The sequence below is a fragment of the Quercus lobata genome, chromosome 2, assembly GCF_001633185.2.
Source record: "Quercus lobata isolate SW786 chromosome 2, ValleyOak3.0 Primary Assembly, whole genome shotgun sequence".
NCBI lineage: Eukaryota > Viridiplantae > Streptophyta > Magnoliopsida > Fagales > Fagaceae > Quercus > Quercus lobata.
The window spans coordinates 8,640,518-8,661,038 of record NC_044905.1 but is presented as its reverse complement, the minus strand read 5'-3'; the positions used below and the strand labels follow the sequence as shown (position 1 = coordinate 8,661,038).

General features: G+C 39.1%; 1 protein-coding gene across 5 annotated transcripts; it reads right to left on the bottom strand.

The window, feature by feature from the left end:
• Window positions 1-124: 124 nt before the first annotated feature.
• On the bottom strand, window positions 125-18,482 carry LOC115974339 (thymidylate kinase-like). Of its 5 annotated transcripts, none has more exons than XM_031094641.1 (10): window positions 18,351-18,482; window positions 17,735-18,062; window positions 16,535-16,594; window positions 15,819-16,175; window positions 12,788-12,899; window positions 12,652-12,711; window positions 3,928-4,032; window positions 3,059-3,170; window positions 989-1,452; window positions 125-902 (listed from the first exon to the last, which is right to left on the bottom strand). In XM_031094641.1, the coding sequence occupies exons 9-10, from the start codon at window positions 1,289-1,291 to the stop codon at window positions 276-278; spliced, it is 930 nt and encodes a 309-aa protein (XP_030950501.1). In that variant the 5' UTR covers window positions 1,292-1,452; window positions 3,059-3,170; window positions 3,928-4,032; window positions 12,652-12,711; window positions 12,788-12,899; window positions 15,819-16,175; window positions 16,535-16,594; window positions 17,735-18,062; window positions 18,351-18,482; the 3' UTR covers window positions 125-275. The 5 variants fall into 5 exon arrangements, with proteins under 5 accessions (XP_030950501.1, XP_030950502.1, XP_030950503.1 ...); XM_031094642.1 differs by having other exon boundaries at window positions 11,052-12,711; window positions 16,543-16,594; XM_031094643.1 differs by lacking the exons at window positions 17,735-18,062; window positions 18,351-18,482 and adding an exon at window positions 18,258-18,336 and having other exon boundaries at window positions 11,052-12,711; window positions 16,543-16,594.
• Between the last annotated feature and the right edge of the window lie 2,039 nt (window positions 18,483-20,521).

Sequence of the window (20,521 nt, the reverse complement as noted above, 5' to 3'; positions counted from 1 at the left end):
TCTGCTGAAGTTTGAATAAAAGTACTGGACGGTTTCTCCCAAAAAAAAAAAAAAATCATGTTAGTCTTGATTTTAATTTATAATTTGCCAAGGAATTTAATTTTGCTCAACAAGACCTATTAAAACATATGAAGTACTTAACAAGTCATTATACTCATTAGGAAGGCCCCAATGCTTTACAACAAACTACATATACTCACTTACTTAGCAAAAGAAACTACATATACCCTGCATTTTACCATGACATGTTAGTTTGCCTAAACCAACAATAATGACTATTTAATCCTTCGACTTTCAAGAATTTCCATTTGGTATTGATGATAATATTCTTGTTGTATTTGAGACAAGCTACTCGTATCCATCATTATAATTCTTTCCTCTTCTTTCAATTGTTCCATTTGAAGCTTTTCTTGCATGATATGAAGTCGCTCTTGTTCTTGTTCTTGTTCTTGTTCTTGCACTCGCTCTTTCTTTATACAAATTCTCTTTTGTTCTTGTTCTTGCTTGATGCAATCTTGCTCTTGTTCTTTAAAACACATTATCTCAAGAACTTCAATTTCCTTATCATTTATGTTTTTCTCTTCTTCTATCTCATTCAATATCCCTGTAAGTTTCAAACTTGTATTATCATCGTTCTTTTGTTTACTCACCCGTTCCTTTTCGACCTTCTTGTCTAGTGGTCTCTCCGAATCTACAAAGGTATCATGTGAGACATCGTCTTCTCCAATATTTATCAACTCTGGGGTACAAGGAGAAGATGGCATTGCATTTCTAATTCTTTTAATTCTTTGCCTCTCATTATGCTCCAACCATTTTGGTTGACACCTCAACATATTCCAAGAATGGTCAAATTGGAATGAGGTTTTATGTGATTCTTGATACATACGTTTCACCTTACTAATCTGAAAAATCAACAATAGAAAATAATTAGAATTGTGAAACTGTTTATGCATCGATGCGTTGACACCACTTTCAATATAATGTATACCTTGTCATGTTCATTTAGACCACTTTGATGCATTGATTCAACCTGGGCCAAGCACCCACAAAACTTATCAATGCCAAGTTGAATTGTTGACCACCGATTCATTAGAGATGTCGGACTATGTTCAGAAATAAAGGTCTTCTTGTTTTGGAAGTAGTCCCAAATCCTCCTCCAGTATGTCTTGTGTTTTTGCTCATTCCCTTGCACTGCATCTAAGCAAATAGTTAGCCATGCAGATACAAGGAGAAGGTCTTCTTCTATGCTGAAGTTACTGCCCCGTTGTGATTTCTTAACAGTGGGTTCCATTTCAACTTGGGATGGTGACTCTTGGTAGGATACTTGAGCATGTGGATTCAAATGCTAACCCATTAGATTTGGAGATACCATCATAAATTTATTTTCAGGGTTAGACCCCCTCTGTAAGGGATTGGTGAAGCACGTGTCTCCTTGCGTTTGCGAATCTATCCCTACAGAAAAATATTCATCTAATGAGCGCAGTTGGATAAGACATGAAGTTTAATATAAAGTAAATAACAGTTAGTACCAACACTAGTGAAAGAGTTAATCGATGTGCAGAGTACTTGTGCCTTTTTCTACCCCTTCTTAATATAATGTATAAACTAACACGTTTCCATTCGAAATCTGTCTTCTCAGAAACTAGTATTTAAAAATATAGTCATGAAGTTATCCGTAAGAGATTATTTTAAGGAATAACTGAATAAGGGTGGAGATGCTACTTTACTCTTCAATCCCCAAAGACAATTACAGGTTAAAACACAAAAAGAGAGAAGGATATCAACCAAAAAACAACAGAAACATCATCAACCACAACCAGAGATAAAGACACCACCAACTGGATCAAAAACCAGAAAACTGAAGTAGCATCAACAACACAAATTACCCATAGCAAAACACGCACGCGCATACATACATTCAACCAAAACCATGCCCAACCACACCCATAAACCATCAAAAACACATGCAGAGCCACGAAATCACCAAAACTCATCACCATTACCACCAATCAGCCACCAAATCCACAACCTGAGCCGATGCCTAAGTTTCATACCAAAATCCAATCAGCCACCAAACCCACAAGAAGTTGGGCCCCCAGGCCCCCGACCCAAGCTTCTCACCAAAACCCAATCACCACCAACCACTCAAAACTGACTCCAAAGAAACCACAACAATAACGCATACAAAACAACTAAAAACCCACAAAAACAGCCAACCCATCACATCAATTGGTCAAACCCCTGGAATCCACCACCTAAGCCTTCAAAACCAACCAAATCACCACCCAAAGTTTCCATCCCTTTTGAATTGCATAAAGCCAAACTACCATCCAAACTGCCAAACCATAACCTCTATTGGCCCTTTCATTGGTGCCAAGTCGTTGCAGTTTCATGGTGGAACTCTTTGAAGAAGGAGGCGAGAGAGGGAGATCAGAATGGAAGAAGAAGACAGAAATGGAGTGGGAGCTGAAAATGGAGGAAAGAAGAAAGGGGAAAAGGTAAATACAAACATAACAAGTGGAGATCATACAAAATAATGAGGGAAATTATTTTTCTGATGCTAAAGACCTAGTTGCATTTGGCCAACTACCATAGCTTTTTATAAAATAGCTGGCTTAAGTTGGAGGAGAATCTTGGAGATGTTCCAACTCTGTAAGTACTCAGTGTCAATTTAGCAGACCTCAAAAGATATTATGATTGACAGATTTCAGATAGAACAATAAATTCTTCTTCTTCTTCAGTTTTTTCAACTAAGATTAATATTAGCAAGACATAATTACCTTTAAGCCAGTAGTGATTTTCAACTATGAAAAATATTAGAAAGATATAATTACGTTCAAGCCAGTAGTGATTCTCATATTTAGTTAACTGTTTGCAAAATATACAATTTTTTCACAATTTTATATGAACTATAAAATTCACATACCTCCTTTGTCATTAAAACAGGGGCTGAAAGTGATTCCAAAACAGTACCAGAATTATGCGGAGAAGCATTTGCAGAATCTCAGAGGGAAAAGATAAAAAGTATAAAAATAAACAAAAGGCAGGAAGGATTAACCTGACCAGAGATTGGCTAGGGGTTTGCCCTTCTGGCATGTCATGACACATTCCAACACAAGCTCTTGCAGCTGTTTCTCAATATCTTCTATGGGTTGGCAGGCATCAACTATCTTCAAGAAATCAATGATACAAGGTCAAAACTCAAAGCAATCCATATATGATATTAGAGAGAAAACTAGACAAGTGAAATTCAAAATGAAACTTTATTAACAGAAAGCAGAATTGACCAGGGGCAGACACTATGGGCAGCAAACATTGTATGTCTAACAATGCGAGTCTTTTAAAAAAAAATAAATAAATAAACAGAAGCCAAGAACAAAACAAAACAAAAAACAAAAAATTAATTAAAAACCAAAAAACAAAACAAAATTCCACTGGTAAAGGAGGAATAAACCAACAAACAACATGATTTCAAAATGGAATATTCACTATTATTATCTAATAGCCTCCTTTTCTTGTTGTTTTCTCTGTCAATAGAAGATAAATAAATGAGCAAACTCCCAGAGTGAAATAAATGGGAATCAAAGAACGACATAACTTTAGATAGAATTAAATGCAATTACTATCTAAAACATTATTATTCTGCATTCTTTAAAATATAGAATGAAGGATAAAGATAATACATACTGAAAATCAATCAACATTCAATAACAGACTCTACTCCAACTTAGCTGTATCACCATTATTGAGCAAGGCTGGATTATTTTATTACTACATGTTTAACAAAAGCTGAAATATCACATGAAGCCATACTACAAAATATAAACAGTTGTTTGAACGGTTTTATTCCAAGTAGTAGCAGGCTCCTAGGTGTCCCACCAGATAGAATAGAGTCAAAATGTATCACCACATGAAACATAAAATTACCTTCCAGGAGGCATCATGGAGGACCTGATAGCATTGAGAAACTTTCTTCTGAAACTCAAGCTGCTCATATCTCTCACCTCCATATCCTCCTCTCTTTGTAGCTTTCTGAAGATTTTCAAAAGACTTCTTAGTCCTAGAAGTACGTAAATCTATACATATGAATGTCTTTGTATATTATGTGTATGTGTATGTGTATGTGCACGTGCACGTGCACTGTAGAAGGGTAGAAATTTATGAAATTAAGTATATGCAAGGGTAATACAACTTGCCCTTGCAAATTGCTTAAGAGAGTGTTGTGTATAGTATAACTTTCCCCAACCTCCCTTAAAAATTACGATGGCTTTTGAGTAGATTTTGTGGTGTGCCTTTGTGTTAAAACCTCATTCCCTCTCCTTTGTGTGTGTGTTTCTCAAAAAAAAAAAAAAAAAAGGTATATGCAAGGGTACATGAGTGTGTGTCTGTGTGTATATCAGGTTTATCTTCCACCAGTATGCACAGAAGTAATATACTATCTCTATAATTGGTAAGGCACATATCAAGTAGACAAAAATATTCCTTTAGTCTTTGAAATACGCTTGATGTTCTATTATTGTCCTTGAAGTTTAAAAACAAAATTTTAAAATTTCCTTCATTTCGTCCTTCTGTCCATTCATTTTCATTAAGTTTTTTTGTCAACATGTATAGCAAAATGCACATTTTAGGGACAAAAAATACAGCCTAGACTATATTTCAGCCATGAAAAAAATATAGTTTAGCTTCTATTTTTGTCCCTGAAATATGACCCAAGTTCTATTTTGTCCCTTCAATCAAACAAGTCTGCAAAAAAACATAACAGTAGTGAATGGAGGACAAAATGTAGATCACTTTAAACTTTCGGTAATGGGCCTAGAACTTTTAGAATTTTAAGAACAAAAAGTACCCTGGGATCCATTTTAGGGGAAAAATATATATATATATATATATATTTTGGTAAACATTAAAATGCATTAAAAACTAAAGAGAAAACACAGGTTCAGGACAAAGCCTGTTGAAGTACAAACCATTAGCATCTAAAAAGATCAATAATGTCCACAGGCGGACAATTGAACAAAAGGAAAATAGGAAATCACTACTTTGCTCCGCTCCAAGCCATGCAAGACCATTTGCACATCTATTGGCTTCCCGAAAGTAGTGTTTGATCTGGACTCGGGGAAGTTGTGCCATAAGGGACCTGCAGTCATCCACCAATAGGAATGGCAACGGGTCAAGTTTAGGCCGGGTTTTTCCATACCCGAACCCGACCCGTGGGCCAAGACCCGCGGCCCGGACCCAGCCCGTTTACTAAGCGGGTTTTTTCTCGGGGCCTGAACCCGCCTCAGCCGGGCCTCGTTAAAGGATTGGGCCCAATTCGTGGCCCAACCAAAAAAAATAAAAATAAAAAGAATTGAAGTCCAAATTTATTTTTGCCTACATTCAAGAGTGAAAACCCCTGGAACTGGGTAGTCGTCAGTTAACCATGCTATGAGTGACCAATTTTGACCAGTTTTGTGGTTTACCCCTAATTTCATACCAGGCAACAACACTTTCCCTGGATAATTAAAACTTTTCCATAACACCCGCTTCTTAGATCCATTGGAGTACACTTCATTGAAGACGAAATTGCCAGAATCCAATAAAGAAGCCACAGTGTTATTGGTAGGTTGAGAAGAAGAGGATAGCTCTATAGGATTGTCACCATGGCGCCTGATTTTCAATGATCCTGCATTGTTCTCCAGGGTGAGTAGGTCAAAGTCATTGGTTATTGGAATACCTTGACTTGTATACCATACTAAATGCGAATCGATGTACCTGAGAAAAAGCATGGCTGCAGCAAAGCAAGAGAATGAGGAGGCGTGAGATTGTGAGAGGCAGAGGTGAGGCGTGAGGCTATGTAGGAATGTGAGAGGCAGAGGTGAGGCGTGAGACTGTGAGAGATTGTGTAGGAATGGCTATGACTAAAAGTATGTGAGGTTGTGTGCTATTGTGAGGCAGTGAGGGTGAGGACTGAGGAGGCGAGGCGTGAGCTGAAATAAGGGAGTGAGGGTAAGGTGAGGAGGGAGGCGTGAGCACTGGGCTGCTGCTGAAATGAGAGAGGCGTGAACCAAGTTAGGGATTTAGGGTTAGTTATACGTGTATATATATATATGTGGGGTTTTTTTTGTAATTTCCTAACTACCGGGTTCGGGTTCAGGTCCGAGTCCGGGTCCGGGTCCGGGTCGGGTACCCGTCGGATTTTTTATAAAACCCAAACCTGACCGGGACCCAGATCAGATTTTTTTTTAAAAACCCATACCCGACCCTATTCCTAATCAGACCAAATAAAACCTGGCCCATTAGGGTCAGGCCGGACCGGGTACCCGTGAGTCAGGCACAAATTGCCATCCTTATCCACCAAGGGGGATATAGCATTATTAGAGTAGTCCGAGTTAACCAGCAAATCAACTATAGATTTTGCATCTAGTTCTATTAGCACAAAAGAGAGATTAAGGTTGAGACATTGAAGTAGCCCATCCCTCAAACCCCATAGTTCCACAGCGAAGCTAGTGGTGATTCCGATCCTCCTTGCAAAACCACAAATCCATTCCCTCTTTTCATTTCTAATGAGTCCTCCACTACCCGCAACACCTGGATTTCCTCTAGAAGACCCATCAGAGTTTAATTTAACCAAACCAATGTCAAGTATCTCCCATCTCACTCTCCTTATAACGTGCTGGTATACCCCTCTAGGGGCTTTGGCACAATAATCAAACTCAATGGCTGTCTGATACACTTCAAACCCGAGTCTGCATTGAATGGGTTTGTTTTGAAAAACTATATTATTCATGTGTTTCTAGAAAAGCCAAATAGCAAACAAAAAAGTTGTGCTCCACTAGGGCTAGTTCGCACTCCTCTTGATTTTAGAAGTACCATTCTTTTTTAGCCAAGTTTGTAAATCTTCGGAGAAGAATCCACTGCTTATCTCATCAGCTCTTAGCTGTAGCCAAAAGCTTTTAACTACCTCACAATCTCTTAAAGCATAAAGAATGGATTCAGGAACTCTGTGACAAAGAGGGCAGGTAGGGTCGGTTGAGACACCTCTACTAACAAGGCACTCCTTCACCCCAATGCTATTATGGCCACACAACCACACGAAGGATTGGATCCGAGGAAGAGCTTCAACTTTCCACGCCCATTGTCCAGGAAATTGATAATTATCGCCTTTATCATCAGGTGCTATGCTATACGCACTTTTTATCTCAAAATCACCGTGATTAGTAGGAATGGCAATTTCTGCCCGACCCGCGGGTACCCAACCCGGCCCGACCCGACCCGACCCGACCCTAATGGACCAGGTTTTACCCGGTCCGATTAGGAATAGGGTCGAGTATGGGTTTTTTTTTTTTAAATCTAATCTGGGTCCCGGTCGAGTCCAGGTTTTATAAAAAAATCCGGCGGGTACCCAACTTGGACCCGGCCCGATAATTAGGAAATTACAAAAAAAAAACCCATATATATATACCTATAACTAACCCTAAATCCCTAATTTAATTCACATCTCCTTCATTTTAGCAGCTCCTCAGTGCTCACGCCTCCCTCCTCACCTCACCCTTACTCCCTCATTTCAGCTCACGCCTTGCCTCCTCAGTCCTCACCCTCACTGCCTCACAAAAGCACACAGCCTCACATACTTTCAGTCACAGCCATTCCTCCATAGCCTCTCATAGTCTCACGCCTCACCTCTGCCTCTCACATTCCTACACAGCCATTCCTACACAGCCTCACACCTCACCTCTGCCTCTCACAGTCTCACGCCTCCTCATTCTCTTGCTTTGCTGCAGCCACACTCTTCCTCAGGTACACCGACTCACATTTAGTATGGTATACAAGTCAAGGTATTCCAATAACCAATAACTTTGACCTACTCACCCTGGAGAACAATGCATGATCATTGAAAATCAGGCGCCATGGTGACAATCCTATAGAGCTATCATCTTCTTCTCAACCTACCAATAACACTGTGGCTTCTTTATTGGATTCTGGCAATTTCGTCTTCAATGAAGTGTACTCCAATGGATCTAAGAAGCGGGTGTTATGGAAATGTTTTAATTATCCAGGGAAAGTGTTGTTGCCTGGTATGAAATTAGGGGTAAACCGCAAAACTGGTCAAAATTGGCCACTAACAGCATGGTTATCTGACGACTACCAAGTTCCAGGGGCTTTCACTCTTGAATGTAAGCAAAAATAAATTTGGGCTTCAATTCTTTTTTTCTTTTTTTTGGTTGGGCCACGAATTGGGCCCAATCCCTTAACGGGGCCCGGCTAGGGCGAGTTCGGGCCGCGGGTCTTGGCCAAAAACCTGGCCTGAACCCGACCCGTTGCCATTCCTAGTGATTAAAGCCTCTCTAGGCTAGCCTGTCTTTGCCTCTAGTAGCAATCAGAGTGGGGGTGGCCCTAATCTTTAGCATTAGATCATTTGGTAAATGAATGGACAATCTAGACTAGTCCCACCCATTCATGGAGACCACATCTTTGAATTTCAAATCTTCTTCTCGCTGCCAAAGAGGGACTTGGATCAAGTTTCTCAGGGAGCCTTCATTGGACCAACAATCCAACCAAAATTTTAGATTACTGTCCCTTCCTGGAATCCACTTAATGCCTTTCCCAAAAATGCCCACACCTCTTTTCATGGTTACCCACACACTTGAGCAGGGAAACTTGTTTTGATTCCTTGAATTGATTCTCTACCTTGTACAATATTTACTTCTCAATTCCTTAGCCCATAGAGTGTGCCCCTCTGAATGAAACCTCCAGTTCAACTTGGCAAGCAAGGATAGGTTTCTTCCTCTAGCTGTGTGTAAACCAAGCCCTCCCTCTCTCTTGGGCTTTGTGATTTTATTTCATTCAACCTAGTGCATTTTTTTATCCACTTCCAAAGAGCCCCAAAGAAAATTATGGTTGACCTTGTCAATGTTATCCAAAATTTTGTTCGGCAAAGCATTGCATTGCATAACATATGCCGAAATCGTTGAAGAAGAGGCTTGGACAAGGACGGCTCTACCTGCAAAGGACATTAGACTGGCTTTCCACCCCGCCAACTTTTGCTTGACTTTATCCAGAACAAAGTTGAAGTCCTGCTTATTAGCTCCTCCATGATTAATAGGAAACCCGAGGTATTTCCCTAGGTTATGAGTGGATTGAAATCCCAAGATATCATAAAGGGATTCTAGGGTATCCCTATCTACATTAGGAGAGAAGAAAACTCTGGATTTGCTTTCACTTACTTTTTGTCCCGACTTAGCACAGAAATCATCTAGCACATCTCTTATAGCAGCACAGTTTGTGCGGTCAGCTTTCGCAAGAAGGACCAGGTCGTCTGCGAAAAAGAGATGAGAGAAAGCTAAACCACTCCTCGAAGCCTTGACTAGAATCCAGAGTTTATCATTACATTTTTCTTCAATAAGTTGACCAAGGAGTTCCATGCACAAGATGAAGATGTAAGGAGACAACAGGTCCCCTTGGCGGATCCCACAAGAAGGGTAAAAGGCCTCCAATTTCCCTCCATTAAACAGTACAGAAGTAGACGTGGTTGAAACGCAACTCATGATGAGATGCACAAGATCTCGATGAATATTAGCCTTTAGAAGCGTTTCACGAATGAAGCTCCATTCGAGCTTGTCATAGGCTTATTCCAAATCCACCTTTATTGCCATGTTGCCCACATTCCCTTTTTTCCTACCAATTGTGAGGATGATTTCTTGGACAATAATCGCGTTGTCAACTCCCTTTCTACCCGGGACGAATGTTGTTTGCACTGGAGAGACAGGCTTGTCGAGGAGCGATCTAAGCCTTACTACAATGATCTTTGTGACCATTTTATATACCGTATTGCAAAGCCCAATCGGGCGATAATTCCCGAGAGTAATATTTGTTTCATTTAGGTACTCCAGAATTCTCTTCTCATGGAAAATAGTTTTTATTTCCTTCGTCACTGAGTCACCAACAGTCAACCAAAAACATTGAAAAAACCCGACATGGAGGCCGTCTGGTCCTAGAGCTTTGAAAGCTTTGATGGACCACAAGGCTTTTTTAACCTCCTCTGTGGACACCGAATCATACAGGCAATCCCTCTCCGTATCAGATAAGGATGCTTGCCAAGGGGATTTGGGCAAGAGATGCTAGTTTGCCATAAGGTGACCAGTTGTATACAAGTCTTCAAACCCTTTTCGGACAAAATCCATGATTTAAGTCTCTTCTTGGATCCAATCGCCCACATTATTCTTCATGCAAGTAATTTTGTTCCTTCTTCTCCTAACTAGCGTCAAGACAAGGAAAGAAGAAATATCGCGATCTCCTAACAGCATCCAATTAACTCTAAACTTGAGAGCCCAAAGATCCTGCTCCTGGTTCAAGACCACATTGAGATCGCATTGGAGGCTCTTTTCTAAATCAACAAGGATAGGGGTAGGTCTCGCTACTAGAGCTTTTTGACAGCCATTTAATCTAGCCATTAGCCTCCTTTTCTTAACGAAGATATTCCCGAAATGGTTAAGGTTCCAATCGGTAGCATTCTTGGTAAACTTTCTCCACTGCCTCAGCAAGGTGAGTAGATTGAGCCTAGGCATCAGAGATGGTTTTTGGAAAAGATAGATTAGAGAGCCAGAAACTTTGGAATTTGAAAGGCCTCTTGAGTCTCGTGAAATCTCGGTGGTCAAAATCAAGTAGTACAGAGCAATGATCCGAGTGAACTCTAGTCAGGTGGACAACTCTAGCATTTAGATACATGGTGCACTAGCTCAGATTGACGAAGAACCTATCCAATCTTTCCAATATCAGTCTGCTAACTTCCCTTAAATTTGACCATGTGTACTAGGCCCCGAGAAGCCCAGGTCCACCATATTACAAGCATCAAGGCACTCTTTAAACAAAAGTGAGGGGTTTATATTAACAGACCTACCCCCAAATTTTTCCCCATCTGCAAGAACTTCATTAAAATCACCAACAATAATCCAAGGTTTATTATGAAGTTTAGCTACATTTTTAAGGTTATTCCATAAAACCCATCTTTCATTGAATCTAGGGCTGGCATACACAACAGAAACTAGAAAATAAAAGTTTAAGGGTCTCACCTTGACTGTGATGTGAATTTCTTGCTTCGTTGTAGCCAGAGGAGAAACCACGACTCTACCGGAGTTCCACAGAACCCATAAGCCACCCATGTAGCCAATGGTGTCAGTATGGATAGCCCCATCAAAAGGCAGCCTATCCGAGATTTCTTTAGCTCTCTCTCCACCTACTCGGGTCTCCATGATAATAAGAATGGCTAGGTCATGATTCTGGACCAATTCTCAAACATGATTCTGGAAGTTGGGCTTTAGAGTGCCCCTGCAATTCCACGCTATGATATTCATGACTAAACAATGATCAGGGTTGGGGCACTCATTGAAGGGTGAAAGCAGTCTCGCTTCCTCCATTAAATTCCATCCGGTCTTCCTCATCAACTCTATTGTCTGTTCCAACCCCGGCATCATCGTTAGCCAGTGCTCCAGCACCCCTACCTCCTCTTTGGCGATGACGTGGAGATTGAACACCAAAATTGGTTGAAACACTTGAAGGATCTTTAACGCATGTCTGTTGCCCATGAAGGCAGTTGCGATGGGCTGATTCTCCAACATTCTTCTCACCATGAGACTCAGCTCTGGCTCCACTTCACACAACATCGAGGCTGGGTGGATTTGTGGAATGGTTTCCCAGACAATCCTTCTCGCTTCCTCTGGTTCCGGGGTGTCAAACATATGGCTCCACCATGGGTTTTCCATCAAACCCCTAGTCGAGTCTGTGAGTGGCAGGCAGCCCATCTTCATGCTCAGTGGGGTTAAAGGGAATATCCATTTCCAAGCTTTCCATAGCCTGTGATTGAACCACCCCAAGACTTGTGTCGAATTTGCTCGGATTTCCTCTATCACAATCAACGGAATTTCCACCACTTTTCCTTCTAATAGAATTGCCCACTTGGCTCTCGGGTTGACTCTTGAACTGGAACTTTCCATTTAGGATATCAGCTAGGTTCTTTGTGGTTAAAGACTCCTCACTCTTGGAATAGCTCACTGAGGTCTTCCTATCTTTTATATTGGCACCTACATTCATATCAGTGCACACCCTAGAACGGGCAATTACTTTCTTGCCCTTGATTGAGGCATCATTTATTAAATTCTCTCCCTCTCACTGATAACATCTTCCAAATGCAAAAGAAGTCTCAAAACAAATTATCACAATGGCTCAATGGATAGTCATCCGATTTAACAGAACCCATTAGAGTTGGTTGATTTTGGTTCATGAATTCCCAGCTTAAAAGGCTATACTTACCATCTCACTTTTTTCCCCCTCCCCTTTTCTTCTGTTATTTATTTTCAGATTCAGCTGGGTGAGGTGGTCTTGACAGCCCAGAATCTTTATGCACGTAAGAAACAATACCAGATGTGGAGCCAACACCACATAAAGCGGTATGTGTGTCTCAAATACAGTTTAGATAAAAATGAACATGATGAAATCTTTCAACACATGGCACACCAGCTCTCAGGCAGGACAGTTCATGCCTTAAACCTATAGAACTCAAAGAACTTATCAAAGAAAACAAAAATCCTGCAGAACTCAAAGAAACACATGTTGATAATATGGCTGAAGTCTTTGATAATTACAAAAGTCAACAGAGTAGTAGCTACAACTTACCTCTGGCTGTATGTCAAGGTACAATACCAGATCTGGAGCTAGCAACCCAACCTCTGGTGCCTGCAAAAGACTTCTTCTCAAAACATGATAAAATACATAAAAGTTAATTTATGAACAGTCTGAACAATATCTTCACCTTTCACTATTCAACACCAAGTCCTTTGGCAGATGAGAAAGCTACCCCAGAATAGGAATAGCGGTCGACAACAAGGGTGGTTCCAGTCTTCAATTTAGTTTCCATCAATGATCTGCACATGCACTATGGCTAACTGAGTAAAAGTCCAACCACAATCAAAAGTGTTCTTGTGCACATAGTCACTCAAGCTTTTGTCCCAAGAAATAAAATGATCAATAGAAACATAAAAACCAAGCCCTCTGCCATTCAGGCTTTAGAAATAAATAATATTTTTATTTCTTGTTTAGATTTTCTTTCTTTGGGGTCAATGTGCAAAGTTGAAACAAAAAAATAAAAGGAAAAGAAATATAATGGATTGTATTGGTCAAAGGAATAGGGACCACCTATTATGTACTAATTATAGTTTTCATTTCTTATTCTTTATTTTGTTACTACCCTTTGTTATTTTTTGCTTACTATCACCAAAAGTCTCAAGAGAGAAAAATAAAACTAGGCAATAAGAGAGAGCAAGATGATGTCGCCATAAACACCCAGAAGAGCTTAATTTCATTTCAAGCCACAACAGAAAGAGATCATTGATGAGCTTGTAGAAGTACCAATTAGCAATAGAGGAAGCAACAAATCCATCCATTCCAAGCATTGGACAACCATGTACCAGACGAGGACGAAAGAGATCGTTGACTTGTAGAAGTGCCGATGAGCTTCGAATGGCGTCAATCTGGCTGTTCAGTGGCTGGAGTGCAGATTGAATCAGAGAGAGCAAATTGCATATGAAGATCTGAAGCATTGATATTTTTTTCCTATTCTTTTTTTTCTGGATTTTTTTTACAGTTGTGTCTCCATGTTGTCTTGACCTTATTAGAATAAAATTATTATTATTTTATTTTGGGACACACCACAGACACGCGAGCAACCGTGTCCCTGGCATATCTGTGTCCAACACACGTCCAGCGTAGACATGTGGGACATTTTGTTGTGTCATTGTTTCCCATATGGCACATATCTACTATACACATTTTGCATCAAGTGCAGCCAAGATACCAATTCACAAATATTTGTGATATCACATTCTAAAACTCTTATGAAACCACATCCAGTCTGACCATAACTCAAGAAACCACACTGGAAACCTGGATTCTCGAAAATATAACTATATCCACCCTTGATTTGATTGAAACATTAATAAGATTCTGGGTAATGGGAGATACCCGTGTGTCACAGGGTCAATTTTTCACTTAAATTTTCTGCCTATGATGGCACTAAGCCCACTGACTTAGTCTCAGCCAACAATCCACACACACACACTGCAGGAACACTTAGAACAATTTTATCAAGGGAATGCACACACACAGCACACACAGTGTTTACAGGGCACCAACCCCAACCTTTATTACTTAATACCAAGTACAAAGGAAGCCTGGAGAATACACACGAAATTCTCTAAGCAAATAATACACACTCTGCTGTTGACAATCCCAACAGCCTAGAATAATATACAGAATAAACTGTCACAGCAGTTACTACCAAGTAACTACCCCTTGTCCAGGACTTGCTGCCACATGTGGTCTGACTTAGGACACCTTCACTGATGCTGTCTTGGCCTGCTTTACACGTTCCCAAGCCTTACTCAACATGTCTGAACATCCACAAAGCCTGGAAACGTTTGGTAACTGCCGATAACTACTGCTGCACACTCTGCACATGCTAACCCATTACTCAACACATCCTCATGGGCCTTCTGCCCATGTTCCAGTAGCCCACACACATGATAGTTTCACCACGTTTTAGAAGTCTTGGCCCTCTGCCCAAGCCCTTCTCATCAGCATCACAGCCCACATAACATGTCCATCAGCAGCACACCAAGTAACTGCCATCAGCCCATTCATACAAGTCCATGCATTTAGCCAGCACCAACCAACCCAATGTCTTGCAGAACATATCATCATCACAGCAGCCCAGCACTTCCTTGCACCCAAGCCACCAAGCTCACATACAAAGCAACCACTAACTAAGCCATCATGCCATGCACTACCATGTAGGGTCAGCACCACCTACTGCTGCCCATCATCAACAATCCGTCTCTGCCCACCATGGCCCTCCTCTACCATGGCGTTGGGGCATCATGTGGAGCAAGGTGCCTCCACATGCTGCCCCTCATCATGCTCATCAATCTAATTCCAGTAGGGAGACCGGGCTTGTCTCCCTCAAAGAGCACTTCGGAGCTTCACTAGATAGGCATGAGGAGCCATTGGTGTCTTGAGAAAACATTGAGCCATGTGACTGGCCTGATGTTGTCCAAGCACTCCACTTCCTCATGCCATCATCAGCAACTTGTAAAGCTCCTAACACCGTGTTTGGTTTATTCCAAGGAATGCTATAGGAATTATTTATTTTTCCAAAATATACTTGGGTTTATAAATGCAATTTCAAGCGTGTTATCCATCACTTTTATGTGACTTCCTACAAATAAATAATATGAAACATAATGACCCTTTCTTTTAGCCCTTTAAGAAAATAAAAATTTTGACACGTGAAGGGTCAAACAAAAAATTGAATCAAGCATGAAGGATCAAAATGAAAATTTTGAAACATGAAGGGACAAAATGAAAAAAGCCCCAAACTTTTAAGAGCCAAAAGTGTACTTTAGTCTAAAAGAAAAATAAAAGCTATCTAAAATTCATAGAATCAATAAAAGTGATGAAATTTGATGTCGAGAATGAGATAGAAACCAAAGTCCACTCTCAAAGTGCTTTCAAATTAGACTTTTAGCCTTGTCATAGGTAATGCCTTTATAATTGTTCCATTCTCCATATTCAAGAACCTTAAGGTTCATAAAATTGTTAAGCATTGAAGGTTTGCATTGAATGTTTTATTATCAAATTCCAAGATTTGTTTCTCATTTCCCTTTTAGGTAGGCATAAGAAATAGAACAAGCAAGAAACTAATATCAGAACAAACAAGGCATTTCAGCCTATAGCCAAAATTCCACAAACCAGAACACATCAAACAGCATAAAAGTAACATAACAAACCTCTTCTCCCAACGATTTGCACTAAAGAGAAGATGGATCATGTGATCATCCAATTGTGATTTGTTGGAAAGGTAAGAAGATATCATTTGCCCAATATCTGTACTTCTGTCAGGAAACCTCCATAATTCAGCTGAATGCCCCAGTCCCTCCAAGTATGAGAGTAACCTACTAGACTGTGAAGTCTTCCCACTACGATCCAAGCCTTCTAGAACAACCAAGGCACCTCTTGACTCACTGTTGCCACCACTAAGGATAGAATCATGGGTATTTGCCATTTGAATCTGCCCAATAGGATACTTGCGAGGAAATTTTAATTGAGACTTCAATGACTTTGCTAAGGCTTGCACTCCAAAATTCCTAGAGAAACAAATGGAGTTATTCTCTCTATCATAGAGGCCCTAAATAATATAAAAATATTAGTAGAAAACTTAAAATCAAATTATAAGTTTTTCACTGTGGGGTATTAAAGAAAACAAAAACCTATTCTCAACTGAGCCTAATACACCAAGAGGCTAAGTGGGGTTTTTCATCGTGCAAAGCAGTTAAAACAACCAGAAAACCCATGAATCAAAGTTGCAATGCTGCATTTCTCTGTTGTCCTCTACTTTCTAGCAACCAAATTAATAGTCCTTATTTTCTACTATAGCCAACCAACTTCACTAAAGCATTTAATTAAAACCAAAAATAGAAAGAGTAAAGGAGTAAGGGATCCTTACTTACAAACCTGGAGAGTGTGAGATAGTAGGCATGGATCATGTCCCTCCCAAGCCTACAAACTGCAATCAGAAAATACATGAATCAAACAACTCCAGATCGAAATTACTAAAACACACCAAGGATACAGGAGATTGAAATGGATCCATCAATTAGCCCAACAGATTAAAGTTTAAAAAATCAATTGGCAGTTGGCCAAACAGATTAAAGTTAAAATCAATTATCTGTAGATGAGGTGTAATTCTAAATGGCAATTACCTATTTCCAAAATTTATACAAGACTAAGTGCAACTTAAAGTCAATTGGCCTGTATCTATCAATCCGTCTGATGACCTAATAACTAATTAGAGCACTCTGAGGCAACATGCAACAAATTAAATATATTGTATAGAGTTTCTTTAGTGCGTTTTTGGATTGCGCCAAAAGAAAAGCTTTCTATGAGCTGAAGCACACAATGTGATAAAATTCATCTCACCTTCATCATGGTAAGAAGAAACAAAAATAGGGGTGGGGGGGGGGGGGGAGGGAAAGGTGTTAAGTGTGAGATCCTCTCGTAGTTTTGGATATTTATGAGATATGAGTTGATAAGGAGGCTGTGGGGTTTGGTTAGCCTTACATTCCCAAAAGTTAGTGCAGTGCATAGGTCAAATTGGTCTTATGATTTAAGAAAGTCAGCCTCACATCATGTGCCATAGAAGCTCTAAAATTTCAAGTGCTCTAACCCATAACCTCACACCCCAACATTGGCATGCTCAATCAGAAAGAAACACATGAATTATAATTAAACTAGATGTTGGAGAGAGCACCAGGCCCACATATGGACAAAGGCCTACTAGAGCCTAGGCATAGAGTGCAAGCATGAGTCTAATTGAAGCAAATGGCATGTTTTTCAAAAATAATTTAGTAGATATGAAAATAATTATTGACAAAAAATATGATAATCAAGCAATCAATTAATCTGATAAACATTAAACACAACATATTATATAATCCTCTTTCTTTGTAAAATATTACAAATGTGATATTTGATAGCCATGATCAAAATGCAATACATGGTTTAGTCAAAATAAATCCAAAGGCGGCAAATACCAAAAAGCACTAGAATGACAAATAATAACGTCTATGCTAAACGTAAACAAAGAAATGCAATCCTAGAGTATGTAAGGATCATTATTGTCAACGTAAGATTTTGTAATCCTCACCATCTTCCTTGTCTACTTCTTCTAACTTAATATCCTCTGCCTCAATAGGTTAACACGAGATTTTGTAACTCTCAGCACGAACACTTCATTTGGGGTGTCATACTCATGTCGTATTCCGTGTCATACCCGCCGTGTCATGGTATAATCTTTCAGAAATTGCTCATATCTACATGTCATACCACTACACATTCCCGTGTCCATGCTTCCTAGATTTAATACCCTCTCACCAAATAGGAATATGTTCTAGTGACCTCACTCTTGATCTCATGTTGAATCTTTCTACTTCACTCTTCAGCACATTCATCCGGTTCTTCTTATTCTAGTCTCCCTAGCATAATTGTGAATAGGGTTTCAAGGTATTAGTTAAATAATCGATTTATCAGTCAGGTTTACAATTTGAAAGGCCTCAGTTTAATACTGTAAAATATTTATTAGCAAACCAATCCATTGTCACATAGGTCAAGCTACTGTATCCGAAGTGGTTCAGAAAAGTAAAAGACAACCACAAATAAATAAAACCTACACAGTCGAAAAAAACTTTAAAACTTGGTAGAATCTAAAAATAGCATCCAATTTTAGAAATGAAATTCGAAAAGAGTGAGCCACGGCTACTCACTCTTTTCGACTACAGTGCAGAGAAGCTCGTCCTTTGAAGTCCGCATCGGCGATTCGAACCACTTGTCGTTTCCGGTGGATGAGCTGCGGTGGTGCCGTGGTGGTGGGAGAGGAGAGGGAAGAAGGGTTTGCCTTGGACAACGTGTCGACGTTGAGCTGCTAGGGCCTTTTTTTGGGGGGGGAGGGTGGGAATTATAGCGCGACAAATACGCGCCCAAACATAATTTGTTGCAACGGTCAATAAAATGGCCACTGCGCCTCTCGTGTGTGATGGTTTTTTTTTTTTTTTTTTGGTTGGGTTTAACTTTAAGATACAAAATTGTTTAGACCAATGCCAGCTACTACTGCAATTTTTTGAATTTTCCTATAAACAATTTTTAAAAAATATCTAATTTATACCCTAAGTGTTAAGTGAACCGTATAATTTTCCTTACTTCTTAGGGTTCCTCACCAAAATATAAAAGAGAGGAGGAAGAATAATAATAAATATAAGCGATTGGAAGGAATGAGTGAGAAATATAAAACTTTTAGACAATGTTAAGTGTTGTTTGTGGGGAATTTTTTTTTTTTTTAATTATGCAATAAAATGCATTTGTTTTAAAACTATTTAGCAAAATACCCTTGTTTTTTAAACTTGATTTTAACAAAATCGAGTTCTGTATATATTTTTAAGTGGAACTTGACAATGCTATTGTCGAGTTCCACTTAAATTTTCAAACAAATTTAAGTGGCAAAATATGCATAGAACTCGACATTGCTAATGTCGAGTTTTACTTGTAACTCAATTTTGTTAAAATCAAATTTCAAAAACAGGGGCATTTTGCTAAATAATTTCAAAATATGGGCATTTTACTGCATAATTTGTAAATTCCCTGCAAATGCCCATTTTTCCCGTTATTTGTTCTTAGGAGGCAAATTGGATATTTTTGAAAACTCTTACTAGTATTTGGTATTAGCCCAAATTTCATGTGTAATTTTTGTATTTCACCCCTTTCTTTTAAGTTAAATAATTTGTTTATTTGTTTTAGATATAAATTTGCTTTTTATAAGCTTTAACCAATAAAAAAATTTATTCTTTTGGTATAAATTACATTATGCTTTAGAGTTGATAAAGGGAATGAATGGAATAAAATGCAATGAAGATATTGTATTGTGACCTACTTTTTTTGGCAAATTATACATTAAGGCTTTAAGCCCAATACTTATAGCTAGCCACAAACAACACATCCCATATCACAAGTCCATCAATGAAAAATGGTATATAGCCCACTAAGTAACATTTAATCTTTCTAACCCATGGCCCAAGGCCATGGACAAAATTTAGTTTGCAACAAAGGGAGAGACAATATGACAAGTGAGGGAGCGATTTTTCATGGGTGGCAAACTTAATAGCAATCTCATGTTGGCTTGGAAAACATCAACCAAGAGATTAACTAAAGTCTATCGGGCGTGCATGACTTTTCCCTTTTATTTCCTCTCAATTGTCCATTAATACAAGCTATCATCAATATATATATATAAGCAGAGACCTCACGTGAAACTAAAAGTGCATAAGCTCCTACTATATGGCGCTCTAATATTTCATTTAGCATTTTTAACCTCATTTCATTAATTTTTTTTTTTACTATTATCCAAAAAATCACATTAACTTTTTTTTTTTTTTTTACTGTTATTTAAAATCGACTTTAGTTTAAAATTAAATTAAAATTAGTCCAAACTTTATGAAAAGCCCAAGTCCACTTATTATTTACATATTATGACCCAAGCATGACCCATCCACATTAATTTTTTCCCACATTCTCCAAGATATTGGCTAGCATCATAAAATAGGACACACATTTTGAAAGACTCTCTCTACAGTCTTCCTGATAAGATTTTTATTATTAAGTGCCACGTCAATTTGCTCTTTCCTCTTCCTATTGTGATATTGTACACTTTAATTAGTAAAAATAATTAAATAATTATGAATTCATTTAGGCTACGTAGATATACTCATATTCTTAATTATGTATATTCATAATTGTGAGGACTCAATTTGTAACGATCCCAAACTGGTATTGGGTCCGTACATTAAAGGTCCAAATAATAAAATTTGTAGAGCGTGGGCTGAAAGGCTAGGCCTTGGTCACCAGACAATGGTTGGTCATGGTGTTCACGGTGGGCGCACAGAGG

Coding starts and splice junctions, on each gene's coding strand:
- LOC115974339 (XM_031094641.1), bottom strand. CDS start 1,291: ATGGAACCCACTGTTAAGAAATCACAACGGGGCAGTAACTTCAGCATA. Junction 903..988: donor GTCTAAATGAACATGACAAG/GTATACATTATA, acceptor TTGATTTTTCAG/ATTAGTAAGGTGAAACGTAT.